This window comes from Protopterus annectens, chromosome 6.part1, assembly GCF_019279795.1.
Source record: "Protopterus annectens isolate FY-2018-M chromosome 6.part1, PAN1.0, whole genome shotgun sequence".
NCBI lineage: Eukaryota > Metazoa > Chordata > Ceratodontiformes > Protopteridae > Protopterus > Protopterus annectens.
This window is the reverse complement of record NC_056738.1, coordinates 473,035,697-473,052,861: the sequence shown is the minus strand read 5'-3', so window position 1 is coordinate 473,052,861 and position 17,165 is coordinate 473,035,697. Positions and strand designations below refer to the sequence as shown.

The following is a 17,165-nucleotide window of genomic DNA, read 5'->3' as shown; positions in this document are numbered from 1 at the left end:
AATGGCTGGGGTCCACCAGACTGGGCGTTTGCCCTTTGTGGAAAGAGTCTTGGTTTTATTTGGGATTGCCTGATCCATGCAGTCCTGGAGGTGTTCATAGAAGGCATTTGTAAGGGCTTCCGCAGCTTGGGTTTTGGTTTCCTCTGGCTCAGGGGCCTTGAAGGATACCACACCAGTCTTGAGTAGTGTGAAGTTTGCTTTAGAGAAGTTCTTCACTATGGTCTTTTTTGCTTGGGGTGGGGGCGGGATGTGGATTTCCAGTGAGATTAGTTTATGATCAGATCTCACCAATGAGGGATATACTTCCGGTGTGGAGCATTTGAAAGCAAGTTGAAAGATAAACAGATTCTGATAATTTGGGCACACGTGCAGGAAAGCAGAAGATGATCTGATGAAGAATACTTGAGGCATACAGAAAGAATGCTAAATGGAATGAGGGCATCCATAGGTTCATAGGTTCATAGGTTTATACTAGGCTATCTGCCCTAAGGCATTTATAAGCCTAGCCCAAAGTTGTGTGGCTTACCCCACCCCTTATATGAAAAAATACTGTGCCCATTAGTTTGTTGTGCCTCTGTCCAGCAGTGACACAGAGATTATTCCCGGGATAAACTTACGATCTCCCATCCACAGGTCAAGATTTCTCTTGAACAGAGCCAGCGAGGTGCTCTGCCTCACATGGACCGGGATTTTATTCCACAGCATAGGGAGTCTCTGAGTGATAAATCTATCCCTCCAGCACATCCTATTTATATCCATGCTAAGGTTTAAGTCGCTTGCTCTAGTGGTTTTGGTGGATTTGGATTTTTTGAGGTGGAGCATGTCCATTAATTCGGGTTGGACATGGCCTTGTATGTCAGGCACATGTCACCTCTGAGCAGATGGTATGCAACTGAATAGAGCTGGAGTTTCTTCAATCTGGCAGCATATGACAGATTTTGGAGTCCCTTTATCCTTTTGGTGAGGAACTTTTGGGGTCTCTCCAATTGCTGCAGATGTCGGGTGAGATACATCCCGAATGGGGCATTGTACTCGATCATTGGTCTGATAAGTGAAGAGTACAGGGAACAATGACCTCACTAGATCTGGATGTGAATCCCTTCATGATCAGGTGGGCAATGTAGAAGGTCTTTCTAACCACTTTAGCAACGTGAGTGTCAAAAGAAAGGCCACTGTCAACCTGGGTCCCCAGGTCCCTGATAACCTCTTCTGTGCTTAGTGGATTGCCACCTATATGGTAGCTTGGGGTTACCTTGTTTTTCCCGAAGGGTATGACTATACATTTTTTGGCATTTAACTTCAGGCCATGGCTCTGGCACCAGCTATCTGTTTCCGTGAGTCCCTTCTGAAGGATATCCGTGTCAGATGCACTTTCCACTATGGCGCCCAGTTTGCAGTCGTCTGCAAACTTTGTCAGCCAAAGTCCTCCCATGTTGGCCTGTACTTCTGAGAAGTACACGAGTACCGAACAATAGGGGGCCAAGGACCGAGCCCTATGGGACACCACTTGTGACCGGCTTGGAGTCTGACATAGCGCCAGCAACTCTAACCTCTAGCAGACATATATCCTGGCATTAATAATGCGATAAGTATTAAACCAGTTCTATGTAAGAAGTAACAAAAGTTGCATGAATTATATAAATTGATGTACTTGCATTGTGTTAATTGTGTTTTAACTAATTACTGTTTTTAGTTTATTTTACACTGGATGGGCTGTGTCACATGTTTTATTGTTGCTACTATTTATTTGAATGGATAATTGATTTGTTATGTTAGCACTGAAGAAGGGGAAACCTGAAAGCGTTGCTGTTGTTGAAAATAAAGTGAAGAGAATTTAATTGAGCGCTTCTACCATCCTTTTTTTCTTTGTTTGGTCTTGTGGTTTGTACAGGATGCAGTTTGCCACAGTAAAGGTATTTTTTGCTGCTCGAACAGTTAGCAAAACTAACAAACTTTTAACATTTCTTGGTACGGGATGTCTTATGAAAGAAACAATGTCCATACGGATACAAGCCTTGGATATATAAGAAACATTTAGCTCACTCATTTCAATGAATAAAAAAATCTTGCGTGAAGCATATTTTCCATAACATTAACATCATAATTTTTGATCAGCCTGGAAGCAGAACTGGGAGAGTTACAAAATACTACCTGTATGATTGACTTTTTATAATGTCAAAATTCATATGGTCGAGTCCATTTGATCAGTGTTTTAAAAGTAGAAAAACAAGCTAACAAGCCAGTGTTATGCAGTGGCAGATGTCTCCCACACCCCCTGCTACTTAAAAATACCAACTCTGAGATTGCACTACAGCAGAGAAAAGGCAAACTACCCAGTGTCTACTGTACCATGATCTCAACACAAACAGTTTGACTTTTTAAAATGTTGATCATATGGCCTCAACCATATGAATTTCAATGTTTTAAAAAGTTGATTGTGTGAAGTAGACCCCATATAGAACACCTGTAAATCCATTGCAAGGTCATCCACTGAATGTGAATATGGCCTAAATAGGATTATACTTCATCTCTCTCTCTCAAAACTCAGCTCTTAACCATAGTTATATAGTACAACCCCATCCTTCTCAAACTCAGACTTTAGTGACATTGTATAAACACTGGCATTCTGGGAAGGCTAATCCAAAAAGAATACTGCTCCTTGTTAACTTTGACACTGACGTTCTCATTCCGTTTAAGCGTGATCTTCATTGCATATTTTCAGACATGAACATCTTTTAGTTAATGAGAGAACCAACCTGACCCACTTTAACCTACAAAAATCATTCTGTACTAGAGTTCCTAATCACAAAAGGTCCAGGAGCAATCGATTCTGTCTAGCTATACCTTCCAAATATCTTTGACCATTCTCATAGACAAGCAAAAAAAAAAAAACATCAAGCTATTCACTACCACATCTGTCACTGCAGTTCAGATAATATATGTGTGCTTCAAAATACAGTAAATACAATATACTTGAAATCTTTCATGTATTCATACATCAACTGCCCTTCTAAAATATTTTCATATATTTTAGATGAAATGTGAATTGCTAAATACTTTGTACATGGTTTAATATTCAGGTAGAGTGTGCATCAGACGTCATTGTGTTTACCTCCCTAGATACTTGTAAAGTGATTATATATTGTTCCCATACTTTGAAATGTATGCCACAGCTTCAAGGCTTCATTGAGAGGCTACAATCACAGTACATTTTTGCATTCTGGTATTGTAAGTGCATCTTAAAAGTCCAATCCATTCATTTGGTATAATCCACACTACAAAGACTATAGAAAACACATTTGCTGATTGTTATAACTTTGTTTAACAAACAGTATAGCAGCTCATGTTACTCATAAATCCTTCTAATGCCCCATAGTACAAAAAAATTCATACCATTTTGCAAACTTTTGTAGGTACTTCTACCATTTACCAGTTGCTATTTATGAAGCTATTTACTTGTTTAATTGTCCCAAAAATTTTCACCTGTATGTGGTATTTTATTGCATCTTTTCATTTACCATTATTCAAAATTAAGCCCATCAGCATTTCTTTATAATAATTTTTATCACTTCTAGATTTATATAGATTACATCTCTTGTCAGTCTTGTGTAATGCATTTATAAATGAGCTGTGATATGCCGGAGAAGCTTAAAACCTAGAGAAAAACAGTAATGTCCTTTGGAAAGACAATAAAGAGATGTGATTTTGAGATAAAACAACCCCCAAAATCTAAAAATCAGAAAAAGATATGGCAATGTAACATATAAGTAGTACTTGCAAGCAGCTTCTGTAAGTACATAACAGTGTTACAAAAACAGTTGTAAAGCATTTCCTTTCTTGACTCATAAGTGTGCATTCAGCTGTGAGGATTTGTTTTAGATTGGAAATGAACATGAATTTATTTCAGACAATTTTGTTTAATTCTCTGACTTCAACAAAATTCTAATAACTTTACTGATTAAAATACTCATTCATGTGTCTGTTTCCTGCTACTTTGAAATTTGTCTTAACAATGTTATTTTAATACCCATAGAAGTACAACAAGAAAGTAGACAGTTAAATAAAAGATATCAAACAGTATATGAAATAATTGTCCATTCCCTACTTACAATGACACTCTAAACACATATATGACAATGTCCATTTCATGCAAAGTTTGTTATATGCATCTTACACACTGTCAGAAATGATAGTCTCAATACTCACATTTGTTCAAATCACACAACATTGTGTTACTTGTCTTATTTACTATTCAGTAAATAGAACAAGTTAAAAAATAACAGACAGAGAAAAGAAACAGCAAAGGTACAGAGAGAAGGACATTTGTAAAGGGTATCCTGGGTACGTACCAGGGAAGGCAGGGGTGGTCTGTCCAAGGGGATTGAAAGGGGTTTGCTGCATAGCCAACTGGTGGAGCTTGGTCAACTGCTGAGGGGGTAGGAGGGATATTAGAACTAAGAAGGTTATTGTTAAAGATCTATAAATCACACCAACAAAATTCACAGAATAAAGTAACAGTGCAACAGAATAGTACCATGCTTAACATGGTCGAAAAGGAATATTTATAGTAAGGACTTGGCCTGTCTACCTGAAAGCTATAATAATTAAGTTAGTTGCTAATGTTTCATTTTCCTGGTATTATGATTTGCAGTTTTCAACAGCTGGAAATTGTCATATCAATTCAGTTTTATGCATAATGAGTGATATATTACTTCTTGGTAGTACACATCTGTAAGAAATTTACTCCATTAAAAATTACCATCTGAACTGTGTGAAATATAAATTTTCTTTCTTGGTATCCTTTCTACACAAGTGCTGAAGAGGATTCCTGCATCTATGAAGACCTTTGCAAACCAAAAGCACGTTCATTATTGTTTTGTAGTGCATGGAGTATGCTAATTATGGTCTAATATAGGGAAAAAGACAAACCATTTAAGCTCCAGAGTGGTTAGCGACCCAACCGTAACAAATGTTAAGCAATCCCTGCTTATGTTGTTAAGTTCAGGTCTACCACTCAGCGGTAAATCTGCCTGTACTGACTGGTAAATGACAGTAACAGAGCAAAATATGTGCTTCCGCCTGATGTCTGTACCTTTAATGTGACCTTAGCTTCCTATAAAAAAAAAAAAACTTAGAAAGTTGCTTCAATAACAGATATGTCCGCCTACTTAAAGTGAAGGATAGAAACTCTGAAACAAAAATGTATGTCATTATTTATTGAGTGACTTCACTTCTCGATGGTTTCTCTGAAAATGACCGATTTCATGAGGAAAATACAACAAATATGTAGCAATAATCTGGGCATTCTGCGAAAATCTGCACAGTAGGCAGGCATTAAAGGTAGGTGCAAATGTGATGGGCAGCATTACACTGCCATTCTGACAATGTCTGCTGAGTGTTTTCCAGCTTTGAAAGACAACAAAACATTTAGGGATTTTTTTCCTGTAACTAATGGTACATGGAGCAAATAAAGCTCCATACACTAACAAAGAATTATGGTCATCTCACCGATCATAACCCTCTGTTATGTGTTCTTGACGTGGATGCCAAGATTCACTTCTCGAGTTTCGATGTCTAGGTGAGTTTCTTGGCATTCATGTCTCGAACATATAATAAGAAGGTTATGATCGCAGAGCCAATCATCATCCTCTTTGTTGTTTATAGATTGTTGAAATACTACCTACATGAGCTAGCTGATGTACACTTTCACTAGAATGAAACAGATTCCAGAACTCTGAACAAAAGAATTGTATGTTTCTGCCTGAGAGCCAGTCATTGCCAGTTTAGGGTGGGTCATTGTGTAAATAATGCTCCCCTAGAATGGTGTTTTTACAGAGTAACACACACCCTGGAAGACAATATTGCACTTAGAGAATGGGCTACCTCTAAAATTGTTTTGATTTACTTATTTTTTTTTTGTACTAAATTATTATATTTTATATTTTGGATGTAAAACAGTTCCTCTGCCTAATTTCAAACTTGCTGTAAAATATGTAAATGTTTTTGGAGGAAGTATTCTATATCCAGATATAAGATTTTAAAAGAAAGTCTAGATTTTTAATTAATTTTTTTGTGCAGTTAATCAGAAAATTTGTGATTTGCTGAAAAATCATTGCGGATTGAAGTCACTAAATAATGAAATATATTTGAGTTTTAGGGCTTATTTCCTTTAGAAAATGTGTGTTAAAACAAATCCTATAATAGCAATGCTTAAAATCTATTCCTATTTTTCAGCCTTTGCACACCTCCTATATTTTAGACTTTATCCAGATTTCTTGAGCTAAGATATTAAGAGGTATGAAAATCTTTTAATTTTAAATGCTGCTGCTGCTACTGTTGTATCAGTCTCTGTCGCTGTCTTTTTTATATGCACACACCGCATGCAAGCATACAAATATACACACACACACACACACACAACACACACACACACACATAAATACACACACACACACACACACACACACACACACACACACACACACACACACACACACACATACACAGATAGAAACATGAACACACACGCACTTTTCTTTATTTTTTTTACTTTTTTAAGTTACTTTTAATTTTACACTAGCTAAACAGCAAAAGTATTGCTTAGTGAGTGTAAATTAATGGCTTGATCAATCTCACTTTCATTTATACACACATGCACAAACACACACACACACACACACACACACACACACACACACACACCAGACATAAACACACAAATTTTCCTATTTTTTAAATGTTCTATTTATTTTCATTTTTCACTCACTAAACAGCAAAAGGAATGCTTAGTGAGTGTAAAAATAATACCAGGCATTTGCTTCCTTACAGTCTGAGATCCACTGCAGCTTAAAATGCTGCTGTCAAGCAGCAAACTTGTTTTTCACTGGGCATTACCTGCACATTAACACCCTTCTGGAGAATGCTCACTCTCCAATCAGAATTTAATGTATGGTTTGTCCATTCTCTAATTTTACCTAATACCCTGTCACATATATAATGTAGGAGTATACCTGTGAAATTAAGATATGTAAAAGTTCTAGCTGCAAAATCATTGTGCTGAGTATATAGTATATTTTAATGGAAAGGAGCAAAACCCATTTCCTGTTGACTATATGCATAAGATACATGCTAAAATCAAATGCTGATGTCAGTAGTTATTTACGAGAATTCATAACAGAGGGATGGCATGTCATCTCAGCCTCCTGCTTTATTATTTAAATCTTTAGTAGATAGTTCAGGAATTAGTCAAAATAATAACTCTATTTTCTGACTGTGAGAAAGCTGTGGTTTTATGATTCAACCTTTCACAGTATGAATGGGTGTGCCTTCTTTGAAGGTTGGGGGTTGGGCTGGCAACTCAGCACCATAAAATGCCACTGTCAATCATTAGCGGACCAGAGTTCCGCTTTGGCGACCCCAAACTAAAAAGCCAAAAGACAGTATTTCATTTTAATGTTAAAGTGACTTATTACAGTATGTAAATCATTAAAGTAATAATCAACAACACAGTTTAAGCCTTTTATTCCATTAGTTCTAAAATGTACTTAACTAGCTGCATTATTGCTATGGTGAGGGTATATCAGTTTGCTGTCTATGTGCTATCCTTTTCCAGTAGTTAGATATGGACTTCATGAATGCAGGAATATGAGCACATGTTGCAACATAGTATGTCTAATCTTTACTTCTCAAATGGAAAAAAATAATTTATGATCATAAAAACAAATGCATCTAAAAATACAAAAAGTAATCTAAAACTCAGGCCAAGTCCTTACGTATGCATTAATACTGTAGTAGTAACTCAAAAGCACTATTTCATGTATTAAATTTATTAAAATAAAAGTAATCATGTATGTACACGTTATTAAAATTATTGGTTAAATATGAATACTAAACATCAGTAGTAACATGCAGGTTGTAGAAGAAAAAGCAAAAAGTGATTTACAAGGGACATGAACTCACATCTGGGTGTGGAACGGCATACTGTCCCTGAATTGTGTAGGCCTAAAAAAGTACAAAGCAGGTATTTATGCATACACTTATTATATACAAAATATGTTTTATAGAAGAAAACATGAAAGACAACAGTTAATACTCTCTTTCAGTCAAGTACATGTTTTACATTTTTCCCCATGTTGCTTTTAAAGATTATATCTGGAAGTGTGATTCATTAATCACTCTGCTGAATAGAAGTACTGCAATAAAACGAGATAAAGTTATCCAAAATGGAAATATTCCTGAAGCAGTGAGCAAAATGGTAATGATTACTTTATAATACTGCAATTAAACCATCATACTTTATTTCCTGTACTAGAAGATAAACAGAAATCAAAATGAATAACAGTTTTCAAAATATCATTATTTTTAACAAATTTAATTTAAATATGGTGTAGCAATAGATTTCGCACATTTGCTGTACCAAAGGTATCATAACTGTCTGAGAAAAAAAAACATTATAGCTGTGCTTATAAAACATGGCTGTGTAGGCCTTCTTTAACAAACCATGCTTAATAAACACCACAAAGGAAGAGCAGTATCATTTCTTGAAAGGAGATAGCACAATGCTACTACTAAACAGTGGCGCACCACAAGAACACCTCGTACCACAACTGATACGTGGAGTACTAGTGCCTCATACTGCAACTGATATGTGGAGTACTAGTACCTCATACTGCAACTGATACGTGGAGTACTAGTGCCTCATACTGCGACTGATACGTGGAGTACTAGTGCCTCATACTGCAACTGATATGTGGAGTACTAGTGCCTCATACTGCAACTGATATGTTGAGTACTAGTGCCTCATACTGCAACTATGTGGAGTGCTAGTGCCTCATACTGCAAGTGATATGTGGAGTACTTGTGCCTCATACTGCAACTGATACATTGAGTACTAGTGCTTCATACTGTAACTGATATGTGGAGTACTAGTGCCTCATACTGCAACTGATACATGGAGTACCAGTGCCTCATACTGCAACTGATATGTGGAGTACTAGTGCCTCATACTGCAACTGATATGTGGAGTACTAGTGCCTCATACTGCAACTGATACGTGAAGTACTAGTGCCTCATACTGCAACTGATACGTGGAGTACTAGTGCCTCATACTGCAACTGATACATTGAGTACTAGTGCCTCATACTGCAACTGATACGTGAAGTACTAGTGCCTCATACTACAACTGATACGTTGAGTACTTGTGCCTCACACTGCAACTGATATGTGGAGTACTAGTGCCTCTTACTGCAACTGATACGTGGAGTACTTGTGCCTCATACTGCAACTGATACGTGGAGTACTAGTGCCTCATACTGCAACTGATACTTGAAGTCAATATCCATATTATGTGCCTTGTACTCAACTCACAAAGTATAGTAGCTAGAAGAACAGATGTTTAGTTTGTCGGCATTATATGACATTACAACTTGGTTAATACCAGATGCTATGCCTTTGGTTTAGATTGCAGGAACTGGAGAAGTAAAAAAAAGTGGAAATGAAAAACTCATCTTTCCCTTTCTTCTATGTTGTAGGACTTTATAGAGTTACTACATATCAAAACCAGGACAGTGGGAGTATACCCTACAGCAAGGATACTTTCCCTGATAAAATGATCATTATAGAGTGTGTGATAATGTAGTTATTGTGACTTTTGGTTGCATAACCAAACTTGTTAGATCTTTTCATTAAAACTATTCACTTCTCAAGTAAGAGAAATCAATTAAGAGTAGTCAGTCCTGATACTTGAATTCCATGTATAGTATCATCAGAACCATTAACATTCTAGATGCTTGTGTACTATGGATGCTGTCACTATAGCATTTACTGAACTGGATAAAGCACAATTTTGACTTATGCTAGCATTTTCAAATATCTGTTTTGCAGTAGCATTGTTAGCTTTAGAAAAACACTGGTATTGATGAGTGAGTGAGTGAGTGAGTGAGTGAGTGAGTGAGTGAGTGAGTGAGTGAGTGAGTGAGTGAGTGAGTGAGTGTGTGTAACACGTCTGCTCTGACATAAAATAATGGAACTAGGATCAGCCACTACAGGGCTAGCCATCCGACAGTGTGACCCTTAGCTCTACATGATTTTCACTGTTGAAGTGGCACCCCTACCCCATGTGCAAAATGAGAAAAAGAGGCTGTAGATGGATGAATGGATGGATGAATCAGTCCTTCATACAAGAATATTTGGATTTGTTTAGTACAGTTTGTTAACTAGGTGAGTGGACAGACCCTTTTTAGCCTTGACCTGAGCACTATGGTGCATGACACAAACAGGAACTTATACTTAAACAAGAGAATACATAGAGTTGTGCAGTGGATTCTAACAAAGTATTCACAATACATTTGTGTGGTATTTACATTTATAAAAGAAAGTGGCTTCCTTATTTACAGTATGTGCAATTAAGAAAGGAATTCAACCACTGGTCATTGGTTAAAGGTATAGCTTTACAAGAATGATGTGAATACAGCATGAGCTGCAAGAACTAGCCCTTAAACAGAAGTAAGAACATTTATACTTTTAGTTTGCTTTTAAATAATTACAGCATTTCTTGTTGTCTCACTTCTGCCGATTGCAGATTCCAAATTGCCCAGCCTAACCTAGAGAAAGCTCTTTCTCCTGTTAACAAAGTTCAATGAATCCACAAAAAATAATTAAATAAATGCTTAGTGTCACGGACTCTACCAGGAAGAACCAATAGGCGAAATGTAAAAATCACTCTTTATTTCACAAACTCCACCAGATTAAGCGCTTTCATCCACTATAATGTGGACTTCATCAGAATACTCATTACTTGAAATTGCACATTTTTGTTGTGTCTTTCGGCTTATCCCAGTTAGGGGTCGCCACAGTGGAACTCCAGTCCGCTAATGTTTGGTAGTGGATTTTTACATGCCGAGTTACCAGCCCTGATGCACAACCTTCAACGAAGGCACGCCCATTCACGCATGCCTCCAAACAGAAGATGCTCTAGCTGAGATTCGAACGCAACAACGTCTTGCTGTGAGGTGACAATGCTATATTTTGGTGCCAAAGCCACAATCAATGAAAACTATGCTTCACTTAAAGTGACCACAACCTCATAAATATACCAATACCTATGATTAGAAAAAATAAATTGAATAAATATAATAACAATATTAGGCACAAATATACAATCCATATATTGTTATATAAACAATATTAATACAGTCAACATCGTACAAGAATGGTTAATAAGTTCTGAGAACTCATTTAAATGTACAGACTATACCCTAATGTAGTTAAAAAATAAGAAGAAAATTACTTATGACAACATGTTTAAAATGCGTTTACATTTGTATATAATTAACTCTGTGCTAATAATATGGATTTAATAGATATACGGTCATTTAGACCCGGTAGAGTGGAAGCATCTGTCAATAATTGCCACTTTACCTCTCTCTATAACCTAAAATAGCTTTAAAATTACCTCTCTCTATAACCCAAAATAGCTTTAAAATTACCCCCTCGAGGGTTTATCCTAACTTGCTCTAGTATGGCAAACTTAAATACATGAGCATCCCCACATTTTTCAATGTGTCTAAAAAGGGAGTTATTACTATCCTTCCTCCTAATACTATAAAGGTGATCATAAATTCTTTTTTTAAGACACCTCTCTGTTTTTCCTATGTAGTAACATGAACATGCCATACACTTTGTCATATAAACAACCAACTTTGAATTACAATTTTCTTGTTTGAAAGTAATCCTGGTTTTATTCACATTCTTCAGAATAACCCCATCATATTTCAAAATAGCATGGCCTTGGTTACAGCTACCACATTTGGTTGTATGTTTGTTCTGTACACCTACCCCCCTACTTATACTACTATGTTCTAAGTTTTTCTTAATATTACAGCCCATCTTGTAAACAAATGTGGGCTTCTCACCCACAATAGCCTTAATTTCATTATCTGACATCAAAATATTCCAATTGTGGGTTCATATTTTTTTTAACTTGATTCACATGGGGTGTATATTCTAATATACAAGCTCTTTGATAGTTAATACCAGTGTCATTTGAATTAACTACTTTCTCACCTCATTCCATTCCTAATAGGGGTGGATATTTGTTACCCCATTCCTTCACAACGTACTTCCTAACGTCATCCAGCAAATATTTCGGGTATCCCCTTTTACTAAATAGAGAAGTAATAAATTCCATTTCATCAACCATATCCATATACGTGGAACTCATTCGGGCTGCCCCTATACACTGTCCTTTAAAAATATTCCTCATTAAATTTCTTGGATGGTTACTAGAAAATTCAGGATAGCTTTTGGAAAATGTATTCTTCCTATATAAATGTGACATAAATCCATTGAATTCATCAGATGTATAGGTGCCCAAATAAGCTATTCCCCTTGTGTAGGTTCAATAAAGGTGAAGCTATCCTTCTGACTACCTCAGAATGTATAGTTCGGCTGCTTGATTTGGAATTTTGTTTCCAGGGTGTACAGTGTCCCATTTTTGGAATTTTGTTTTCTGGGTGTACAGTGTCCCATTTTTGGAATTTTGTTTTCAGGGTGTACAGTGTGTCCCATTTTTGGAATTTTGTTTTCAGGTTGTACAGTGTCCCATTTTTGGAATTTTGTTTTCAGGGTGCACAGTGTCCCATTTTTGGAATTTTGTTTTCAGGGTGTACAGTGTCCCATTTTGGAATTTTGTTTTCAGGGTGTACAGTGTCCCATTTTTGGAATTTTGTTTTCAGGGTGTACAGTGTCCCATTTTTAATAGCATGCAAATCTGTGAACTAAGTAGAAATGTGGCACCATCATTTCCATGTAGCCAGTTAAATCACTGAAGAGGCTGGCAGTAATGAATGTGAGATTCTGGGAGAACAAATCTGCAACATTTGTTCATCGTAGTTTTTAATTTATATGTGTTTTAGAGTGAATGTAAGGTTATAAAAAGGGAGCCCATTTTCAGTTTTCAGGATAAGCACATTTTAAGCTAATGCAGTATGGCTGGGGTGAGCAGGTGAGAAATTATATGTCATTGCTTTGGTTTGTGGAGTGTTTTGTAAATATTTTTTTTCAGTATGATTGGATTATAAAAGAGTAGTGTTCAAGGTGATCCTTGGGTACTTTTTTATTTTACTAGCAGTAGCGGGTTGCTGTCCATATCAATGTATTAGACAAGAGGATTGTGGAAGTTTTTGTGGGAAACCAAATATCGTTATGTTAGATTTCTGAGGTTTGATTAGGAGCATATTTTTATAGGTCTAGTGTCATAAATGTGTTAAACTAATGTGTTTATGGTGAGTGGGGCTGGTGTTCTGATCTGGTCCAAGTAGCAAGCTTCATCTACACAAAGGGAAAAGTTGAGGTGGGGCAGGTTATCAGATATGTGTTTGTTAGTATTCTCAACAAGTGCGACTTCTTGCCTTATGCAGGGATAGGCAGGACTTTTGACCACTTTTTTACCTGAGTATGATATCGTCTCCCTCAGAGCTGTATCTAGGTCAGTTGGCAACCTGGGCAGTTCCCAAATTGGTACCCCTCAACCAAAAAATGTCCCCAGTCCTGAACTACTAGCACCTTAGTGCAGTTAATAAAGTCATTCATTTAAACAGCCATAAATATCACCCATGACCGTTTGCATGAATACCCCCGTTTGCACGAATACCCATACTGCAGTTGCACCCGATTAACAACTCTTGTGAGGCACTGATTTTCTTTTCTTTTTTTTATTTTATAGATTTGTACATCATAACAGCTTGTAACCAATGCAGCTGCCCCCTTTGCCTCACCCTAGCTACAGTACTGCCAACAATACTTCAGTGCTGTTTTTATTTATTTTTTTAAGCTATGCAATGCTTGGCTCATTTTCAAAATATACTCAGGTATATCTGTTATCAAGTACTTGTGGTTAGTCTGAATTCATGTGTACCTTATCTTCTTTACTACTGACAGTTTTAAAAGCAGCTTCACTCCTGGTCTCTGTGTATAAAGGGTAATTATTTAAAATTGTTTGGTACATATTCATGACATTTGCAGAGAATGTTCCATATAATATCTAAAGGTGTGTTCCTTGCTGCAAAGGCAAAGAAGCACCTGAAATGGAAGTTTACTGAATAATCACTGATTTCCATACACTTGTAAACTGAAAAAAATGTAATCTATATATAAAGTACATAGATTTTACAGCATGAAGTCACAACAATTATTTTTGTGTTTGATAAGTTCTGTTAATTTGAAGTGAACTAATTTGCAAAGGATGTAATTTCTCAATTTGTAATGGCTTCCCTGACCTTAATTTTACCACATGTGCAAACACCAATATTTTAATATTTCCTTTGACTTTTTAATCAAAACACATCTGGATACTCAGCCTTAAACATCTACACATGTTGCATGAGCTAATAGTACTAAACTTAACAATCCACCAAAATCTTAAATATGAGGATGTTAGGCTGTACATTATTTTTTTTTCACCATAACATATTTTTTTATGAGGGTAAATATTAAATCAGTATTATTTCTAGTTCTGTAGTAACCAAGCACTCTAAAGATATGATGTGTGGATATTGGCTCTAGATGATTGACAGTGTTTAACTGACACCCTAAACTTACGTGCAAAAATGGGAAAAAGGAGTTGTGGCTGACGGATGTACTGAGCTGCTGCAAAAGGTTCTCATGTATATTGTTTGTTATTTAAATGGCAACGGCAAGCAAATAAGCAGACAAAGCAACACTTATGCCTGCTGGGGGTGCCTCCCAAAGCAGACCACATCCCTGAAATTTCTGATGAAAATTTGCTGCGACAATAAGCTACAGAAAGCATTTCACATGTGATTGTAAATAAAAACACTCAAGGTCAGAAAAGTGAGTTTTAAAAGTAGCATTTTACCAAAAATAAAAAGGGTACTATTCTGGAGAATCCTATGAATTTCATAAATGATGTGATACAACCTAATACATATATATTCTAACTATGTCTTGCATTTCCTTGAAAATAATTTATATTCCAACCCCTAATTAAACTGAGTATAATATAAAATGTCATGCTGTATGTGAAAGGGCACATTCATTAATTATATGTATGAGGTCATATTTAAACCTCATTAGACAGGTATTATTGTTTAGGAATTTATAATTAGACATTCATGTAAGTAAGGTAACTAAGGCATCCATTCTTGCCTATATTACTTAAAATGCAGCTGATTGCTGAGTTTGTGTTGACCATATTGCCAAGATCGTTTCATAAATTGGTGGTAATGAGTCACTTTTTGCCTCCTTCATGTATTACCTGGTTCTTTTCCCCCATCTTGCAACCTCCAGCTGCTAGAATTCCTCATTTTATAGTAATAAAGGCCATGAGTAGACACTGATGGAAGAGCTACTGAGTTGCATGTCTTGTCCATGTTTCCTTTTAAAGTTCAAGGTAACTGTTTTGCTGCTTACACAAATTACTTAATCTGTTAATCTTCTAGGATGGAAAAGCATTTTTGTTTTTATTTCAGAACTGTATTTGTTTCTAATTTCTATACTTAACTACATTAATCTGTACTTCTTTTTTTATCTTGTTACCAAGTATTCTAACCGTATCTGTTCTCATGGGAGTAATAAAGTGGATGTGGTAACTGCAGCCCTTCTAAGTGTGGTTCGATTGGTGATTGTCAAATTAAGTAAGCATCCTTTGCTTGTGGAGCAAAAAGTCTTTCCATTATGGTTAATAAATGGTTAATAATTGATTGACAATAAACCACTTATTACTTTAACAAATTTATTGAAGATTTATTGTACAAATTTGGTGTAGTGTGCAGATAATAAAAAAAACATCTCTTCTTATTTGTAAAGATATTGGTTGTGAAACGTTTTATCATGGTGCCAAACCATTTGCATTGTACCATTTAATGGAATTTTTAAACACTTACTGTTATAAAACTTTTTTAACTTTTGGGTATATTTGTCTTGATAAAGTATATAGCCATTCTGGTTCCTACAATACTTTCTACTTTTGTTACACTATTTTTTCCAGCTACATTGAATTAACAGAAACATTTTACTTTTAAAATAGGTGCATCTTTCCTTAAAAACTGACCAATAATATCAATGTCATAATTCAGGAACTGTCACTACAGTCCAAAGAGAATAGTTTAAGCCATAATTTGCTAACAATATGGTGATTCTATTGCAGCTGGCATCAAGCTAGCACTGATGGACAAGAATGGTGTGTGTGGGAGGCAGTCTAGGATTTATTCCTGAATTCACCATTATATTTATAGCAAATATATCCTGACTTTTCTATGCAGCAGTTTAGGTATTAGGAAATGTCAGAAGTGAATGTGGCAGTTCCATTTGCAGGGGCATTGTTGGGAATTTTGCCCAAGTCTTCTACTAGTTTAAACAGCTTTACCTGGTGAAGTCATTAAAGACAGTCTCATTGGTAATGGGGTGGTATCAGTAGGCCTTACAAAGAAGGGCTGACCTGTGGTCAGAGTTAACTCGGAATGATGAGATGTGGGATGGAGTACAGGCAGGGGCTGGGTAGCTAATGACTAGGTCAAGGATATTAGAACCTCTAGTGGGAAGATTTACAATTTGCTATAGTGCATTGGCATTAACAAAGTCCAGGAAACCAATAAGCATGTCCATTTTTAGAGATGTAAGTCATTGGTTAATTGAAATCCCCTAACAAGAACTTATCTAGTTTGATATTTAACCTTTCAATGGTGTTAAAGTGTTAAGGTAATTTCCATGATTTTTGGAGGAATTGATGGACATTTGTAGCTAGCTAGGAAGTAATAGTTGAATTTATTAACAAATTAACACCTATGTGGTGTGAAATGTCATACCTCTAGTAGACTACACACATCTTGCATTCCTGAGCATTTTCTGAAAATAAACTTAAAAAACATAAAATAAACAAATGTAAATATTTTGTGAACAACAAAGCTATTAAAACTGTATAAATAGTAATGTTATTGGTAAAAAATATCCTTTACAGTGATAATAGTTGGTGCATTCATAGGGCCAGATTTGATACATCCTACACTAAGTGTATACAGACTGAACATAAAGCACAGACATAACTCACACCTTCTTCCTCCTAATTTTAGTTTTCCTGCTGATATTCTTGCAACTTTAAATATTGACAGGGATTCATAAAGGTTACTACAAAGTATAGACTACATGCA

At 36.0% G+C, this 17,165-nt stretch overlaps 1 protein-coding gene across 12 annotated transcripts in view; it reads right to left on the bottom strand.

The window, feature by feature from the left end:
• Positions 1 to 17,165, bottom strand: part of PCBP3 (poly(rC) binding protein 3) — a 964,963-nt gene that overhangs the window by 70,562 nt on the left and 877,236 nt on the right. For 9 of the 12 annotated variants that reach the window (XM_044075918.1, XM_044075910.1, XM_044075913.1 and 6 more), the window contains 2 exons: positions 7,960 to 8,001; positions 4,350 to 4,428 (listed from right to left, as the gene is read on the bottom strand). In XM_044075918.1, the coding sequence (XP_043931853.1) occupies positions 4,350 to 4,428; positions 7,960 to 8,001 (121 nt within the window). The remainder of the gene's footprint in view (positions 1 to 4,349; positions 4,429 to 7,959; positions 8,002 to 17,165) is intronic. The other 3 variants (XM_044075919.1, XM_044075917.1, XM_044075921.1) reach the window with 2 other exon arrangements.